Genomic DNA, 17,312 nt, shown 5'->3' on the forward strand with positions numbered 1-17,312 from the left:
GAGCCTGTAGCGTCGAAGAAGAGAAAAATGCATGTGTTTGACAATGCACTCATGTTATGCAGTACATTTCCATCAACAGAAAGGTGCAAAAGCTGGCCGTCCCCTTCTGCTGCCTCTGAATACTTTTGAAAGGCAATTGATTCATTCTTTCTTGAAAACTATCAAAGCAGATCAGCTGCCGCCTAAGCGTTTGTCCATGCCGTCGGCCTCCCATGGTCTTGATCCCAACCAACATTGTAACCCCCAGGCTTCCCGCAATACGGGAACTTCGTATAAGAGAGCTGTATAGCGTCTTCCCGCCACGAAGGGTCCTGGATCACGCTGAGCGTCTGCTCCCCACAGTGCACCGTATGATGCGTAGGCATGATCTGCCCATCGATCATCCGTCCGCTCGTTTGTGCGCGATGCAACTTCCGCAGCAGAAACTGGCAATGGGTCACGTGGTATTGTTGGCGCACAAAGACTGGTAAGAGTCAGTGATGTCTGAGATTGGGTATACTTGAAGTGGCTTACAGCCTGGCCCGTTGCCGAGCCGGACTTCCTCGATTGGCACAATATCCGTGTACTTTGTGTCGCGGTAGATGTTCAAATCGTTCTCGGCGAGATAATCAAGAAACTCGTCTTCAGTCTCTGTATCCTGGCACTCTCTGGGTAGCCATGTGAAGCCAGTGATCTCGAACACACAACCACGTGCCCGCGCTTCGTCAGCTGTGGTGCCACATTGATCGTACTTCAGTCTTCTCCTGGGTGTTGCAACAGTGAAGTAAATGAGCGGGATCAAAACGAGGATAACTGAGAGTAGGATGATGACCGGGCGGAAAACCCTAGATCTTGAGCGAAGCTGAACCAAAGTTGTGTCGTCGGATTCAACATCGGAAAAGTCTTTGAATGTCTCCTCATCGCACAGCGTTGTGAGTGCTGAGTTTTTGGGAGATTCCATTTCGGTGTCCGCAGGGGAGCAGAAGAGCAGAAAGTGACGTTGGACCCAATGGCGTCAATGTGGGTGCGGCAGGCTGTTGAGAGCTCAACGGGTCGTCGACGTACGTAGGACTAGTAGCATGAGACACCGAATCCTTCACGGAGTCTTCAGGATCCCGAAGACGAAGATTAGCGCTGATTATGAGTATCAACAACCGTCCCGGTTGAAATGGTGCGAGATCTTCAATTCGTGTTGCTTGCGAGTACCCCGCCGCGTCCGTGCAATCAATGATGACATGTCCGCTAGCTAATCAGCTCAAAATGTTCTCGTACGGTTGCGCATAGTGGTCCGGATTGAAACAGGGATTGGTGTTGGGCTGTAGGATTCACTTGCCCGAAGCAGTTTGCGGATCATGTCCATATCAGGAAGGTACACCAAGATAGTCGACCTACATGTAGGCCGATGCGGGGCCCCCGTAGGAACTCACTCTCAAAACGCGCCAGGGACATGCAGTTGCATCTGTGTTAGGCAATAATGCTAAGGATCTACGCCCTGGGCGGTGAATGGTGCCACAAGTGCCCACGATTGCAGCAACACCATAATCCAACGCACGGTAATCCCGCGAATGCTTCAGTGCAAGCGGAGAAGGACATTTTCCATACAATCTATACATCATAAACTACCTGATCACCTAGAGGATCATAAACTTGCGTATGTTTATCAACCTTGCCAGCACGATGTTCCTTTGCCCAGTCTCTGATGGCTTCGAAGTCACGACATGTGTGTGCGACAGCGGTTGCCGGCATAAGCTGGTCATATTTGCGCCACCACACATATGGAAGTGGGGTCACGTCAGCGGAGCACATGAGACTCTGGCGAATTGAGTCAATACAGTGATCCAGGTGCTTCATAGAAAGAGCTTCAACCTCGTCTGGGGAACCCTGTTCGGTTTCGTTCCAGAATAGTCGCCTGCGAACGTGTTGCTGAAACACAGGTTAGCAGTTGGAGAAATACATGGAAGGCGTTATGACTTACCAGGCAGTGAAGTTGATGAAACACTTCGAGAATCACAACGTAGTGACCTTCGTCCCCAGGAATGGGTGAAGTCCGGTTGGCGAGCTGGGCCGCGTCGCTCATTGGGATCCTGCTTACTCCATCTGGCGGTAGCAACATCAGTCACTTTGTCATTTACAAAGGATTCTTCACTCACATTTGTGGAGCTCTTCCCATTCGTGATCAATTTCTTGGGAAGGTTTGCCTTGATATGGGCTTGTATCACTATCAATGCCAGCCTGGAAGATGACAGTTTTGTATTTGATCGCTGATGTAGCTGGTGCTGACAACCACTGTTAGCTCAGTCTTAGAACATAGAATGGTGGAGGTAACTCACAGAAGATAGATTCAGGAAAATGCGTTGATCTAGTTGCCATCCACGCATAACAGTTGGTGATTGTCAGAATTGCTACAAGTACCCATGGTAGCCAGCGATACCAGATCATCCGACGCGATGCAATAGGCGAACCTGAAGTATCAAATCCTTCCAATGAGGTCCGACTTGACTTTTCAGAGCTTTGTTCCTGCTCAACTCTTTGGTATCCTTGTGCAAGTAAGAATTTCATCTTCAATTCCACCGAAAGGCTGGAATGAAAGCACTTGTATAAAATGTGAAGCAGGTGAGGTGGATACAGGAACTATGCTGTTCGGGTTGATAGTCGGGCTTGAGTGTCGTGCGAGAGGGGCTATGTTCACGCCGTTGAAACAATCCCCCGCGTCAAGCCGTGATCAGCAGCCGGGCAACCCGATTGATTCTTGTTTCCTCCGCCGAGTGGCACATGCATGTATGCATGCACAGGGTATGTATCATCTTAGCCTGTACGCTAAGGGAACCAATATCTCGAGCTAGTCTCAGCACTCTGACTGATGGACAGCATCGGGGGCCACATGACCACCACTCTGTCGAATGAGCATGATGGCGCAGCGAACGATGAACATCGTTCTCGACCAAGAATCATGCTAGCACCATATTCACCCAACTTGTTGTCCTTGTCACCTTCCTCTGTAGTGTTCTTAGCGTGCTCCTGGGCCTATCGCCTAAGTTATGATTGATTCACTTGCAGGTCGCTTTCGATACTTTATTGGATGGCTATACTCGGCGATTGATCTGAGGAATCGAGCTTAGACTTGCCGTTAGATATGCAGCCGTGCGATTCCGCCACAACTCTGCTGTCGAACGTGGTTCTGCTGTATAAGTAGCATTGTTCCTACCGTACTATGGATCCAGGCCGGTGTCATCGCCCTTCAATCCTCTGTATTCGGTCCATCTGACGTTCTCGGTCGTACAAGGTGGCCACTTTATCATCATGAAGTACTCCAGGAGCGTTATATCCGCCCTGTTCGCGGCTTCCGTCCTCGCTGCCCCGGTTCCAGCACCTGGCACTGTAAGTTTCCTCCAGACCTTTACTTTGATGTACCCTGCCATGAAGCATATCTCATCATTCGCAGGAAGACTCTTCAGTAGACAATGCCTTCGTTAACGTCGCTTACTACGGTCTGAAGGAGAGAGAAGCTGCGGCCAAGCCAGAGCCTGAGTCAGCAACAGTGGATGCAGACTTCATTGGCATTGTATACAACGGCCTGAAGAAGCGCGAGGAGGAAAAGGCTTCAGTTGATAGCGCCTTTGTGAATGTTGCGTACTACGGACTGAAAGAGCGAGAAGCGGCTGAGCAAGCTAAGCGTGGAGAGGAGCAACCCGATGTCGACTCGGCCTTTGTCAATGTCGCTTACTTTGGGCTGAAGGAGCGCGAAGCCGCTGAAGCAGTGGCCAAGCGTAATGAGGAGAGTTCCGATGTCCACTCAGCGTTTGTCAACGTCGCTTACTACGGCCTGAAGGAGAGAGACTCTGAAGTTAAGGGGTAAATGCAGAGTTTATCTACCAGGGAACGGGATCTCTACTTGATGAGTATAGTTGCACGATCTATAGGACTATCTAAATACACGAATAATATCAACAAAAACCATGGCGAAACCTTTCTAAGTACTTAGCTATACGCTACTCACTAATAAGTAGTAATAGGGCTAGCTAACCGTATAGTAGAAGAGGTCTAGCGTTAGTATTTAAGCGTCTAAAAAGGGAAATCTAGGGGGTAACGCTACCTATAGTATTATATATTTATGCTACTAGGAGGGTTCTCATATTCGAAAATAATATATTATGTAGTAAATTATCTATCTAAATCTAAATTATGGTTAGCTTCCTCCCTATAAAAGCTATCCGTATACTCACTGTAACGGGGGTCGCTTGGCTTTGGGCTAAGCTATCCTCGAATGGGGTTCTGGTGGGAAATGAGGGCTTCAGGAAGCGGTATGGTCGCGTTGGGTTGATGCGTCAATCAACTACAGTGAGGTTGTGTTGCCAAAACGTCACGAGTAATCTTTCCTGTAAGGAAACTGGATGCAGTAAATGTATCGTGGATTGACGATGATGGGTTACCGTGGTAATCCGTCATCTCTATATACTGCTATCGGACCTGGCTCTGTAGGCTCTGTGGTACAGAGCCTGCAGAGCCATCACGTGACCTTATCACGTGCCCTGATGCTTACGTGTCCATGTTGTAGCATCGTCGCCATAAGCGATGCTGCCCGGGTCGGAACCCCAGTCACCGTCATCGCTGTCATCGTAATTACCCTGCAGGTCATTCTGTTGCGGCGTAGCCGTAACACTCACGTTCCCGTAGATCCTATCCTTGGGTTCTAAGTCGCTCGTCCACCACTCATAACCTACTATTCGGTACTGCCGTAATAGGAATATAGGCGAGAGCTCTTATAGACTTAGTGGTAGGGAAGAACTTTATATTATACAAATTGGTAAAGAAAGCTAGACTTACTATACTCGATAAGAAGGAGCCCTATATAGTCCATATTATAAAGACAACCTTGATAGGCGCCTTTATTTTCCTACCGCCATTCTATGTGATTATGACATAGAGCTTTAGGTCTGGAAGGGCCGGGTCTGCGGGCGACGGTAGTGGAGTTTTGTAGGTCCGGAAATGCAGTTGAGACGAGGAGATGAAGGCATAGTGGAAGCGGGGTTGCTCCTAATTGGTCCACAGATCGGAAGAAGGTTCGTCTATGAGAGTGTAGGTCTTAGAGCGTGAGAAGTGAAAGAAATCTAATTTGCATAATGTCATTCGCATTCCCTAGCCCTCTGACGTAACTGCGCATTCAACCGATCTAGGAAAGCCGACTCTAGTTTTCTGCTAAACCTTCCCTGAAGGTCACCTATATCATGCCACCTTACCCATTAGACTGTCGCCGAATGCAGCCGGCGGGGCTCCTGGACCCTATGTTCGAAGAATTCCAGACTAAAGCTTTAAACCCCCATATCCAAAGAGTAGGGAGCAATGGTACCGTATGCGTGAATCTACGTAGGGATAAAAGAGCAAGCCCAGCGGCTTCCTCGAGACATCGTGCCAGAGCTCCGATAGCCCCCGCCAGCAGAGGCGTGGGCAGGGGAGTCACGGCCAGCTCGGGAACGACGCTTTTGAGAACAACACGCGCCGGAAAAACGTATAGGGAGCGCAGTTGGAAACTCGCAAATCAATGTCAGCCGCATAGGAGAAGCAGTGGCGATTCTAGGCACTTATTAGGGTTCAATCCCCTTGCTGCCCCCCATTGTTGATTGTAGTAAGCGGCCAAGGAGCGGGAGGGGGAAACCCGAGCGCAAACAAGCCTCTCTAGCTAATAGTAGAACATTTTCATATGAACAGCCCTAAGCCACTTCACAAATATCGCGATTTATTACTGCTACACAGTAATTATCGTCAATTAAAATCTCTATGTGTAGCACTCTCACCAACTTATGAAAATTCACCAAAGAGGTCACTATAGTGTGGTATAAGAGATATCATGTAAAAATGTTATGGGTGGAAACATAATCCTTACTAGTTTTGGGCGCTGATCTTAATCATCAAATGTTGGCTTGAATAATCAAGAACGCTTTATTACTGAAACCATTCTTCTTTTACACATCAGGTTTCCCTAAATGATATCGTAGAAAGAGGCCACTGCAGCAGCCAAACGACCTAGAACCATTGAAATATGAACGGAACATCAAGACCGTAATTAGCGACATTAGAAACTGTAGGTACCTCTGTCACGTTGTTACCGTACTCTATGGTGTTTCTAGTTTGCAAGAGCTTATCAAAGGGCCTTAACCTCATTATCTAGGAACTGCTTTTGTATAGAAATTAAGTGTACTGTTCGACTTAGCTTCTTGGCCTCCCTTGCCATGTCTTCTTGGGGGAGCCTCGCAGCTGGAAAAGATGCAAGCTATAAGTGTAATAGCGGTAACAATTAAAGAATTCTTGAACTACCTTTAGAGCGATATTTCTAGATGTGGTAGTGTTTGAATACACCAACTATTCTACTATGCACTAGAAACAGATACCTGTAGAAGCTCAGGTAGCGTTTAGGTGAGGCGAGGCACGGACCAGCCGAATCAGGGACCGAGAAGTCGGAACGAGGGCAGAGTGTATTTGCGATTAATACTCTAAAAGTTCTGGGTTAGAACTTCTGTTAGAGGAAGCAGAGAAGCTACTCAGGTCGAAGACCATGAGCTTTGGCGGAGGCTACACTATGTCGTCACCGTAGGAGCCGCAAGCGGTTGGCTTGCATCAAGTGCAGATGGCTCGGACTCAGAGCACGCGACTGCATTCGGCCAGGGACGTACGACATGTGCAGGCAGGGGGGCGATCTGAGTCTGCTTAGAGCACAACCTTTTGATGTACTAGATTTCGATGCCGGAGGCTCTTTGGGCGATTTCAGGTACTTCTCTTGAACCCTAGTCTAACTCTATTCTGGGATTCTACAAGGTCCCGTTTTCAGCTTCAAATTGTATGGCTTTGGGTATAGACGAGATGGTGGCCCTTACTGGCGTCGATAGCGCCAAAGGTCATCGGAAAGGGTGTTTAGACTTATGCTCAACCTGGCCGTCACTACTACTTGCACAGTATAGTGACATTAGAGTCGGTTTTTTCTTTCTTGAGGAGGCTAGGGCAAGGGTGATCGCCGCGTCATCGTCTCTGCTCCCGTTTGCGCAACAGATCGTGTCATAAGAATAGCGTGAATATTAGGAGGCAGGACGGCGGTATCGCCTCTGACCTCATTGAATTAGAATGCTCTAGTCTTGGTCTGGGGTGTTTTAACAAACCGAATATCAACATCATTCACGCACGATCAGACCCTTAGTCCGCAAACGGCGCTACTAATATCATAAAAGTCGTGCTTGTTCCTAATTGTTATGGTGATAGATAACGCGACTTTCTTAAACAGCTTTGCCATCCATGCACTTGACAAATAGAAATGTATCTAACAAGTTAAGAGGGGGGAATGGCAAACGGTTATCCTAGACTCTTGATTTTTACTATTTAGCAAATTATAACTGTCTTCCGCTTTGCACATTAGACTAGATAGTCCATATTCTCAGTTATAGCTTTTAGGGTTACGAGCATAGGCACAAATAGTCCTTGATTACACCTTTAGATACAGTAGACTCTCTAGGGCCTTGGCTCTACTGCACGTCGGGGTTTTGCAGGAGATGATATGCGCCAACGATGAGCGTGTTACCAACGATGTCTACGCAATATTTGGTTCTATCAAACACCCTAAGGAAGAACCCCTACCTCCCAATTAATTCAACACCTCATAAACCAGCACGTACAAGTCATTAGTAGATACCAATCACGTGATCTACCCTCAAACTTACGCTAGAGCTACGCGTGGAAGTATCTTCACCGTCTTTATTTCATATGTCATTTGGCTTTGGGAGTGAGCTAAGCTTATAGTGGCAAATTATATCTGTGATGTGTACGTCACATTGGCGTTCAACGATCATAAAATCGTGACAACTGATCGACAAGTGCGCTAATTAGAGATAACTGGCTCCAGCTTCCGTGGTGTAGCCTTGTATTGACCTCGCTTTTCAATATTCTAAGTTAGGGTACCATCCATATCAAGGTTTTATTTTGCGGTACATATCTCCTGACCGGTCCGTACAGACCTTTCCTATAAGCTCAGCCACGATGACCTCCGCTGCCAATTCCCAGAATCTCCACAAAGCCAAACCCAATGAGAGGCATTACCCTCCTCTTTGCTGGTCTTGATGGGGCTTGGACCTGGCCGCGATCACGTCATCAGATATAGGTGTTCGCTAGCCAGGGAAAGGTATCGATTATTCGCATAGGAAACTTCTTTGTTTCGTTTGACCAGGAAGAGACGAAAGGGAAGTGACCCGACTTAATCAGAGCAATGGAGGTCTTGCATAAGACACGACGGGTAATGGTTCTCTATTTTCCATTCCAAACGAATCATGTCATCGTTACATGCTGATGAAGACTACCTGTCGCAGTTCAATCTACGTTACTATCGATCCTATTCGGACCGAGTCCTCATGGAATCCTGAGGATCGCGACAATCGTTATAATTCAGCTACTGAATCAGGAAACTCTGAATAGGCCAACTCCCCTGACGATCGCCTCACTACGGCTATATAGTTCAGTTAGAATCACAGTAATACAACTTCAGTGAACCTTCAATATTTTCCATTGCACGATACCTACGGTCCTAAAATCGTCACACCACCACACCTCTAAATACTCCCAGTTGTTTTACATCTCCAGATACGCGGCAGATCTATCAAGGTAGCGGCTGCAACCGGTATCCTGGGTTCAATATTTGGTTCTTCGCTTGAGGGCTTTCCGAGTGTGGACATGAACCCTGAAACTAGCTGGCCCGAACTCAGTATGCCCTTGTTATGGGTTGTAGGCTGAGCAAAAGGTGAATGCTGAAATTAGAAATTGACTAGGGTTGCGAGGGTAGGCCAACACAGAACTTTCGAATCGGCGAGCTTCGACGGTGGCGTGATCGCGGAGAATGCATCAATAATGCAGCAGCTAGATATTTACTTCCCTTTCACATGTAGGACAAGACTCAAAGCTAGTTTACTGTTTAGAAATATATATAGCCGTTGAAATACCCTCTATATCATCGCAAGAATCACACTCTCCTTCTATCTATCAATTCATCAAGCACTGTTCTCAGAGTCAGAGTGTATCCTACATCATGTCGACCAAGTATTCTATTATCATCAAAAACAAAAGCCAAGATAGCCAACGTTATCTGATATTCAATGACCCACCAAAGGCTTCTAAGAATGTCGGAAAGGCGTGGTCTAATATATGGATGAAGACTGGCGGTACACCAACTCCGAATGGCACCCAAAATCTCACCATCGAGATCGAAAATTTTTGCCGTCTGTGGCACAACCCCCACACCACTCGGACATGGCGTTTCAGTCAAGGAGAGTGATTACGCAAGTGTGTCCTTGACGGCTGAAAGCATCCAAGGAACTGCTCCAGTCATGAAGATTGTTGGCGACACACCGGCTTTCACCCCACCATACAGTAGCGTTGATCTCGCCAACTTGTTCGGCATTGTTACCGATGCCTTCAATCCTGAGCAGTACCGTGGGTTGCACCTGTCATATATCCATATGCATTGTTGACACATCTCACCAGGGAACGGTTACTGCGGGTACGGAAAGTATGATGATACGGGCAATGTGGTTCCTGTGGCCGTCTGGACAGCCAAACCCAGACAGACATACGAAGTCACACCGGTGGTAACCTACTACGTGTCTACAGGAGATTTTCATGCCGGTGACGTGGTTGATGTCACGACCCTCGGTGCGATTGCGAAAATTGACTTCACCACCGCCAAAGCGGGCCAGACTATGGCTACCATCACACACGAAATCGACGGCAGGTATAGCGGTCCGGTTTTCACCTATCCTCCAACCAAGCGCAGACCATAGTGGACAATGATGTAAGAGCTTGCGATAATGGATGTTTAAGCGAGTCGTATTGGGCGTTCACAATAATAATGCTAGTCTTGGTGCACACGATCCTTGAATCGAGTCACTGCCTTTCAGAAAGAAGATAAAATAAAGCAAAAGAATGAAATTCCACTCTCGCTTAAAATGAACTTGTCTTCCGAATCAGAATATGTTGCGGACTTGTGTGGATACTCAAAGCTCCGAAGTATGCTGACCGATGGTAAACACCACCTAAGTTGATGCTACTATAGGCTAATGTTCAGTGGAACTTTGATCAACCTTCTTGCATCCCATCCATGTCCTCTGAGAAATCTTGTTCAAACTTCCCAGGATGTACCCGGACTCGCCATCCATGCCCGTCATTCGGAATTCTTGATTACATACCGCAAACACGCCCAAAGATATTTCGCCAGCCTCCCACCATCAGAGTCCTACAAGCCGAGCTATCGCCTAGATTGTCAAGAGCTGTCAGCTAGCGATGAACTCAGCAACGATCCTAGCAGAGGAGAATAGGAGGCTACGGGCAGCTAACCATCGCCGTAGACAAAGGCAGGATAGGCGGAGACAGTATATTGCTACAGGAGGTGCTCTACAGGCTGAGCAAGGGCGCGCTCTAGCTACTGTAGCTCATCTAGCTCTTGCTGAGGGTGCTGAGGGTGCTGAGGGTGGACCTACTCCGGCGCGCCAGCGCGCACCACCCACGTACAGCAAGTGCCATGAGCAAGGACACAAGCGAAATTAGTGTAGACAGCTATAAACTATCTCTGTACAAAATTTTATACAAAATACCCTATTATTGTCGAGATATCGGTGCTAAGGTGTCGCGCGTTCTGGTGGGGTGGCGGATGAGTGGTGCTGGCGGATGAGTGGTGGAACACGTTAACGTTAGATGATGTGTTTGTCAGCTTCATGCTCCGCAGGATCTCGTGGCGACATCACGTGGCGATAATCATCTGCGAATAGCCCCCAGTCCTCAGCCTGCTAACTGTGCCTCACAGCACATGCGTTATTTACTTCGAAAGAGATCGCCTGCCCCTCCGCGCTTTTCGATCTCTCCGCTTGTCTCCGCTACGATCCAGCCCGCAGGCTCTCCTCCCCAGAGCATGAGGGGTCGCCATGCGCCTTTTGAAGAGCGTCCCGGACGGCGGCTTTGGACTAACCTCTTTTGACGATGACTCCATCCCTCCGTACGCCATCCTCTCGTACACCTGTATAGAGGGCCAGGAAGTCACATACGCCGAGCTGTTGGCAGGAACGGGCACGAAAGGATGGATATACCAAGATCCGCTTCTGTGGCGACCGCGCTGCAGCAGATGGCCTTGAATACTTCTGGGTCGACACCTGCTGCATCGACAAGTCTAGGAGCGATGAGCTGAGCACGGCGATTAACTCCATATTCCACTAGTATAAGTGCGCGACTAAGTGCTATGTATACTTATCTAATATTTCCATACCAGATGAAGTTATTAACGCCCAAGCATTCCGCAAACTGTAGGAAAAATCTTTTCAGCGTAGCCGGTGGTTCACGCGAGGCTGGACACTGCAAGAGCTGCTCGCACCACCTAGCCTCGAGTTCTTCTCACAGAATAGTAGGTGCCTAGGCACCAGAGTCTCACTGGAGCTGGAAATACAAGATGTCACCGGCATTCCTGTAAAGGCGCTACGTGATCCAAAGCTCTCCAACTTTAGCGTAGACGAGCGATTGAAATGGGTAGCAAAGCGCACTACTACAGTGAAGGAAGACAAAGTGTTCTGCTTGCTTAGGATCTTTGGCGTTTTCTTGCCACTTATCTATGGTGAAGGAGTGGAATATGCAACTTCGCGATTGAAGGATGAGATACAGAAGCGCCAGCAGGGGCAAGGAAAGACGGATCTGCAGGACATTCCCAGTGTGTCTCTCCCTAACTGCGGCAGCACTCCTACATACTCGGCTAAACACACGTAGTTTCTTCGTCACTACCACTCCCCCGCAACGAGCTCTTTATTGGCTGAGAGAGCCAGCTTCAGGCGATCGAACAAATCCTCTTCATATCTGATACCCACCGGCGCATAACTATATACGGACTAGGTAGCTGCGGTAAATTAGTACTTGCGCTCGAGTTTACATATCGCGCACTAACAAGACATGTAAGACGTTTGGTCTTTTAGGTGCCTGCTATGAGCCAAGAAAGCTTCGACCTTGCCTTCTAAGAAATGGGCACCCGCCTCCGTATACCAGGAGTTAATAATAACGATGCAAATGTTAAGCAGCTCGTGAAGGAGGCATTACGTCAATTAGACGACTGGCTAATAATCGTGGACAACGCTGATGATCCCAGGTTATTATTCGACTCTAACAGCAATGCACAGTCAGCCCGACTAGTTGACTACATTCCATATAGTAATACTGGTTCGGTCCTTTTCACCACTCGCAGTAGAAAGGTGGCCACCGAACTAACCCAGACCCACATTCTTAAGCTAGATAGCCTGGGCCAAAGTAAGGCTCAGCAGCTACTTGCGCGACAAATATTAAGACAAGCGCTACTAAATGATAGGGCGGTAGTCGATGAATTACTTAAGTCTCTTACTCGTTTGCCACTTGCTATTATACAGGCGACCGCTTTTATAAATAAAAACGACATATCTATATCTAACTATTTGTCGTTGTTATAACATACTAGCACAAAAGCTGAGCTCTTTAGTGAGCGCTTCAAAGATGCTAGCAGATACTTAGGGATGGATAGCACGGTTGCAAAGACGTAGTATATCTCCTTTAAGCAAATCCAAAGGCAAGACCCTCTTATAGCAGAGTATCTTTCATTCATATTATGCGTTGATCGTATTAACATTCCTCAGTCACTCTTACCACCAGCAACATCTCAGTTACAGCATATAAACGCGCTTAGCACTATAACAGGATACGCATTTCTTACTGAGCGTCAGGAGACTATCCTAGGAGCTAATAAAGAGAGATTTTTTGATATGTATCGGCTTGTGCATATGGCGTTAATCTAGTAGCTAGAGGGATATAGTCAACGTAAAGCCTGGGTAGGTATAGCAGCGGCCCGGGTCAAGGAACTCGTGCCGTATGGCGGACATGAGAAAAGAGAGATATAGGTGGCGTATCTGCCTCATGCATTGCACGTGGTAGGAATAGAGGATGCCTTGGATGTTGCGACTAGTGCTAGGCTCTTAGAACGAATAGGGCTATGTCGAGAAAGCAATGGGCAATATGCTCCAGCAGAACTAGCGCTCCAGAAAGCATGGTCCTTAAGGAAGGGTTTGCTCGGGCGAGAGCATCCCGACACGCTCACCAGTGTTAGTAACCTTGGGTCGGTTCTGTCGAGCCAGGGAAAGTACGAAGAGGCAGAGGCGATGCAACGTCGGGCGCTAGAAGGATATGAGAAGGTGCTTGGGCGAGAGCATCCTGACATGCTCACCAGCGTCAGTAACCTTGGGTCGGTGCTGTCGGGCCAGGGAAAGTACGAAGAGGCAGAGGCAATGCAACGTTGGGCGCTAGAAGGATCGGAGAAGGTGCTTGGGCGAGAGCATCCCGACATGCTCACCAGCGTCAGTAACCTTGGGTCGGTGCTGTCGGGTCAGGGAAAGTACGAAGAGGCGGAGGCGATGCAACGTCGAGCGCTGGAAGGAAGAGAGAAGGTGCTTGGGAGAAAGCATCCAGATACGCTCACCAGCGCCAGCCAGCTTGGGTCGGTGCTGGAGAAGCAGGGAAAGTACGAAGAGGCGGAGGCGATGCAACGTCGAGCCCTAGAAGAAAGAGAGAAGATACTTGGGCGAGAGCATCCTGACACGCTAACGAGCGTATACTGCCTCGCTCGTCTCCTTGCTCAACGACATCGTATCAGCGAGTCCTCATCACTGTACCAGAGGGCATGCACGGGGTTCTCCGCTACCCTTGGGAGCCATCATCCTACTACGCAGGCTTGTCGTGAACACTATCTTGATTCGTTCGAGTCGAAAGCGAAAGAGCAGCGTAGGCTTCCATTTCTTCCTGCGTCCAAGCTTTGATGAATGGAAGTAGGTCTCATGTTACAGAAGCACCGAACAGTGACGACTATGAGTGGCTGGTGGGCGACTTGGAGTGGAAGTTTTAAAATACGAATTTCCGCAATTCCTTTGAGAAATAGGACGGGACGGTAACGTGACTTGTACTGGCACCGTACTACCTTTAACAACTGCCTGTTATGGTCGGAGGCACGTAATTGACGGGTATCGACATTTGCACCACTCTACTAGTTACCGGAAAATGAGTGACACGGGTGACTGTCTAGGAGCACCACTCTTCCTAAAGAACAAATCAATTCTCTTCTAACCGAATGCCGTCCCAAAAGGAACGAGTGAGCTCTGAGCTCTTCCAGGACGCCTGTCTCATCAAATAAAACTCAATTGGATGAATAGACTGGCTATTTCCTCGTCAAGACTGATTTGCCCGTAGTCACCGTGCATCGGAGAATAGAAAGAGCAGCCACCCTGACTACATACGTAATGGAGTCCCCGTGGTACACACCTCGCCGGTCCGGAAATTTGCCTCCGACTTGGGATACCGCAAGAGCAGAGAGGATTACTCGGATCGAGTCCGCGGCTATCAGCGAAGCAAAGGAATTTTGTGCAGGTGAGACATTTGTAATATGGACGACCTGCATTTCCAATTCGATTGTTGCTTCTCGTGAACATCAGTGTGACACGGGAATCGCATCTTCGACATCGTGACGGATACGCAGGAGTACTCGATGTGGTCATAGGGATAGTCTGTTCAGAATTCCTCAGTAACTACTGCTGCACATAAGCTGCGATAGTGATGCACTCACCACCATGGTCAAAGCACAATCCCCTTGTATGTCGTTGTGGATTGATGGATGGATCCAGAAGTCCGTTCTGAAATAGAAAATAGAGTCCCAAGTGTTGGTGGGACTATCTGTGTTACAACAGCTGTTTATAATTGACGAATGACAGTCGGACCGCAATTGGCGCCAGAAATCAGGCAACAACGACACAGAGACAATGCGGGCCTTTTCTAGGTCATGGATCACGAGTCTGATTCCGTTTCCGTCACGCCAAGAAGCGGGCAATTGCTCTTGCTTGCATGCGGAAAGTAGTTTCACTATGGCGTACAGCGTCGAATGAGTTGCATACTGGGAACGGCAATTTTCAAGTACGCTGTTCGCAGCAGGATACAGCCGGACACACGTCCGGTTCATACTGGTACGACTAGCTGTATCTGTAGCGGTAGCAGGAAGCTATGAAGGACTGTATTGATCTATGAAAGTTGATACTTAAGACTGCTTTTATACTTGCTCATAGGTGCCCTAGAGACCCGGATGCCTCGGAGGCTTACGTACTTCAGCTTGCGTATTCCCTATCAACCTCAAACAACCTCAGTACTGTCACAGTATCCGAGCCGAGGCAGATTCGCGCTTTGGACCCCGCTAAAACCAAAAAGCAGGATCTGGGTTCGATGACGATTTCTGCAACCCTAATCAAGGATAGTCAATATTAAGCGGCACGGAAATGTAACACGAAGTTCTTGCTCTTTGGCTGTTGTGACCTGCGTTATCGTGAGCTTGCATACCGTGTCCGTGCACGCGATGCGCGGTTTCGCCAGATGCGCGATCTCAGAAAAATCGCGCAATCTTCACAACCTCATAACTCAACCAATATGGATCCAATCAACGAAGCGATTGAAGAAATCAACTCCCTAGGACCAGGCGAAACTTTTACGTACACTGCAATAGCAAAAAAATATGGTGTTGTACGCTCAACGTTGACGCGCCGGCATAAGGGTGAAACAGCCTCATCTGCTACCCAGCACGCCAACACACAAAAGCTCACTCCGCAACAAGAGCTAGAGCTTGTAAGCTATATAGAACAGCTTACAGCTCGTCGGCTACCACCTACAAGGGAGATGGTACAAAATTTCGCGTCAGCTATAGCAAAGGAGCCAGTGAGCGAGAGCTGGGTTACCCGATTTCTCACCCGCCATGGGATCTCTATTACCCCCCGATGGAGTACTGGAATGGATCGCGATCGCCACCATGCTGATTCAGAGGATAAATATCAACTATTCTTTCAACTTCTGATAGAGGTTATTGAGAAATACGATATAGAGCCACGTCACACGTACAATATGGATGAGAAAGGCTTCCTTATTGGGGTGATTGGAAGAAGTAAAAGGATCTTCAGTAAAGCAATGTGGGACCGAAAGGAAGTTATAGCAGCCCTTTAAGATGGTAATAGAGAGTGGATAACACTACAAGCATGTGTTTGTAGTGATGGATTAGCTCTCCCTCCTGCTCTAATCTTTGCCTCTGCAAATTCAGCCCTTCAAGCTTCTTGGGTAGATGGAATTTAGGCTGGAAAACACCAAGTTCACGTCAGCTTATCTCCCTCTGGCTGGACCAATAATGATATTAGCCTAGCGTGGCTTGAACAGGTGTTTAATCAATACACTAAGCAGAAATCACGACAATCCTATCGGCTATTGATCCTTGACGGCCATGGATCCCACATCACTATGGATTTCATCGAGTTCTGTGATCAGAATCGAATTCTCCTCCTAATATTCCCCCCTCATTCAACCCACACGTTACAGCCACTAGATGTGGTGATGTTCAAGCCTCTATCGTCTGCCTATTCAAAACAGCTCACAAAATACCTCCACAACGCCCAAGGACTGTTACCAGTTAAGAAAGGAGACTTCTTCCCACTATTTTGGGAAGCCTGGACCTGCTCCTTTCAAGAAAAAACAATCCTGAGGTCTTTCCAAGCAACTGGAATAATAACTCTTAGCCTAGAGATTATACTTAAACGGTTCAAGAAATCAACACTAGAGCAAGAAGAGAGAGAGAACTCTAGCTCAGTCCTTAGTGGAGAGGATTGGCTCAAATTGCATAGCCTAATACGATCAGAAGTAAAGGACTAGAGTAGTAGAGAGGCTCAAAAGCTGAGCCGCTCACTCCACCATATATTAATCCAAAATGAGCTACTCCACATAGAAGTAGAAGGCTTATCAAAGGCTCTACTTTCTAAGAAGAAACACGAGAAGAAAAGCAAGCCCCTAGACCTACAGCAACGCCAGGAGTACCGCAGGGGCGCTGTATTCTGGTCCCCATCTAAAGTGAGGGAGGCCCAGTTCCGCCAAAGGATCAAAGACCAAGAAGCTGAGAAGCAACAACTTAAAAAAGCTCATAAGAAGGCAGAAAAGGCCTCAAAAAAGGTACATCAACTTCAAGAGAAAGAAGAAAGAGCAAGGTTAAGGATTTAAAGGCGAGAAGAAAAGGAGAGGATTATGGCTGAGAAACAGGCTGCACGCCAACGTAAAGAAAAAGAGAAACAAAACACTAAAAAGCCTATATAAACTTCCCAAAAGGGAAAGAGGAAGGCTTTAGAGCCTACTACAAAGCCTATACAGAAAAAACAGAGGCGTAAGGTAGTTGCAGAGGGTAGGGGAGGTGATCAGGGCCGTGATCCTTCATCTGTGAGAACTACGAGGGTTGGCAGGAACAT

The 17,312-nt window shown here is 47.8% G+C and overlaps 8 protein-coding genes across 8 annotated transcripts in view; 5 read left to right on the top strand and 3 right to left on the bottom strand.

The window, feature by feature from the left end:
- Window positions 1-182: 182 nt before the first annotated feature.
- On the bottom strand, window positions 183-940 carry CC84DRAFT_1212625 (uncharacterized protein; the record flags this gene model as incomplete). The annotated part of the gene is made up of 2 exons (XM_018182468.1): window positions 183-463; window positions 514-940. The coding sequence occupies 2 exons, from the start codon at window positions 938-940 to the stop codon at window positions 183-185; spliced, it is 708 nt and encodes a 235-aa protein (XP_018043548.1).
- A 644-nt stretch (window positions 941-1,584) lies between these two features.
- Window positions 1,585-2,550, bottom strand: CC84DRAFT_1228221 (uncharacterized protein; the record flags this gene model as incomplete). The annotated part of the gene is made up of 4 exons (XM_018183629.1): window positions 2,310-2,550; window positions 2,130-2,255; window positions 1,955-2,076; window positions 1,585-1,902 (listed from the first exon to the last, which is right to left on the bottom strand). The coding sequence occupies exons 1-4, from the start codon at window positions 2,536-2,538 to the stop codon at window positions 1,585-1,587; spliced, it is 795 nt and encodes a 264-aa protein (XP_018043549.1). The 5' UTR covers window positions 2,539-2,550.
- A 729-nt stretch (window positions 2,551-3,279) lies between these two features.
- CC84DRAFT_1228224 (uncharacterized protein) lies at window positions 3,280-3,864 on the top strand (the record flags this gene model as incomplete). Its single annotated transcript, XM_018183630.1, has 2 exons — window positions 3,280-3,357; window positions 3,422-3,864. The coding sequence occupies 2 exons, from the start codon at window positions 3,280-3,282 to the stop codon at window positions 3,833-3,835; spliced, it is 492 nt and encodes a 163-aa protein (XP_018043550.1). The 3' UTR covers window positions 3,836-3,864.
- A 5,107-nt stretch (window positions 3,865-8,971) lies between these two features.
- On the top strand, window positions 8,972-9,909 carry CC84DRAFT_1160388 (uncharacterized protein). Its single transcript, XM_018177486.1, has 2 exons — window positions 8,972-9,441; window positions 9,493-9,909. Exons 1-2 carry the CDS (start codon window positions 9,336-9,338, stop codon window positions 9,786-9,788), a joined length of 402 nt encoding a protein of 133 aa, XP_018043551.1. The 5' UTR covers window positions 8,972-9,335; the 3' UTR covers window positions 9,789-9,909.
- Window positions 9,910-10,925: 1,016 nt separating this feature from the next.
- On the top strand, window positions 10,926-13,903 carry CC84DRAFT_1183616 (uncharacterized protein; the record flags this gene model as incomplete). The annotated part of the gene is made up of 11 exons (XM_018180698.1): window positions 10,926-11,036; window positions 11,077-11,142; window positions 11,215-11,271; window positions 11,305-11,698; window positions 11,803-11,936; window positions 12,060-12,378; window positions 12,478-12,536; window positions 12,567-12,782; window positions 12,813-12,836; window positions 12,906-13,498; window positions 13,831-13,903. 11 exons carry the CDS (start codon window positions 10,926-10,928, stop codon window positions 13,901-13,903), a joined length of 2,046 nt encoding a protein of 681 aa, XP_018043552.1.
- A 277-nt stretch (window positions 13,904-14,180) lies between these two features.
- CC84DRAFT_1079568 (uncharacterized protein) lies at window positions 14,181-14,549 on the bottom strand (the record flags this gene model as incomplete). The annotated part of the gene is made up of 1 exon (XM_018173854.1): window positions 14,181-14,549. One exon carries the CDS (start codon window positions 14,547-14,549, stop codon window positions 14,181-14,183), a length of 369 nt encoding a protein of 122 aa, XP_018043553.1.
- A 916-nt stretch (window positions 14,550-15,465) lies between these two features.
- CC84DRAFT_1067826 (uncharacterized protein) lies at window positions 15,466-15,885 on the top strand (the record flags this gene model as incomplete). Its single annotated transcript, XM_018173646.1, has 1 exon — window positions 15,466-15,885. A coding segment is annotated over one exon (420 nt), but the record flags the coding sequence as incomplete, so codon positions are not given.
- A 528-nt stretch (window positions 15,886-16,413) lies between these two features.
- The window catches only part of CC84DRAFT_1077359 (uncharacterized protein), a gene marked incomplete at both ends in the record, with an annotated part of 1,802 nt that continues 903 nt past the window's right edge, over window positions 16,414-17,312 (top strand). The window contains one exon of the mRNA XM_018173749.1: window positions 16,414-16,716. Coding sequence (XP_018043555.1) covers window positions 16,414-16,716 — 303 coding nt within the window. The remainder of the gene's footprint in view (window positions 16,717-17,312) is intronic.

The sequence above is a fragment of the Paraphaeosphaeria sporulosa genome (genome assembly GCF_001642045.1).
Source record: "Paraphaeosphaeria sporulosa strain AP3s5-JAC2a unplaced genomic scaffold CC84scaffold_1, whole genome shotgun sequence".
NCBI classification, from domain to species: domain Eukaryota; kingdom Fungi; phylum Ascomycota; class Dothideomycetes; order Pleosporales; family Didymosphaeriaceae; genus Paraphaeosphaeria; species Paraphaeosphaeria sporulosa.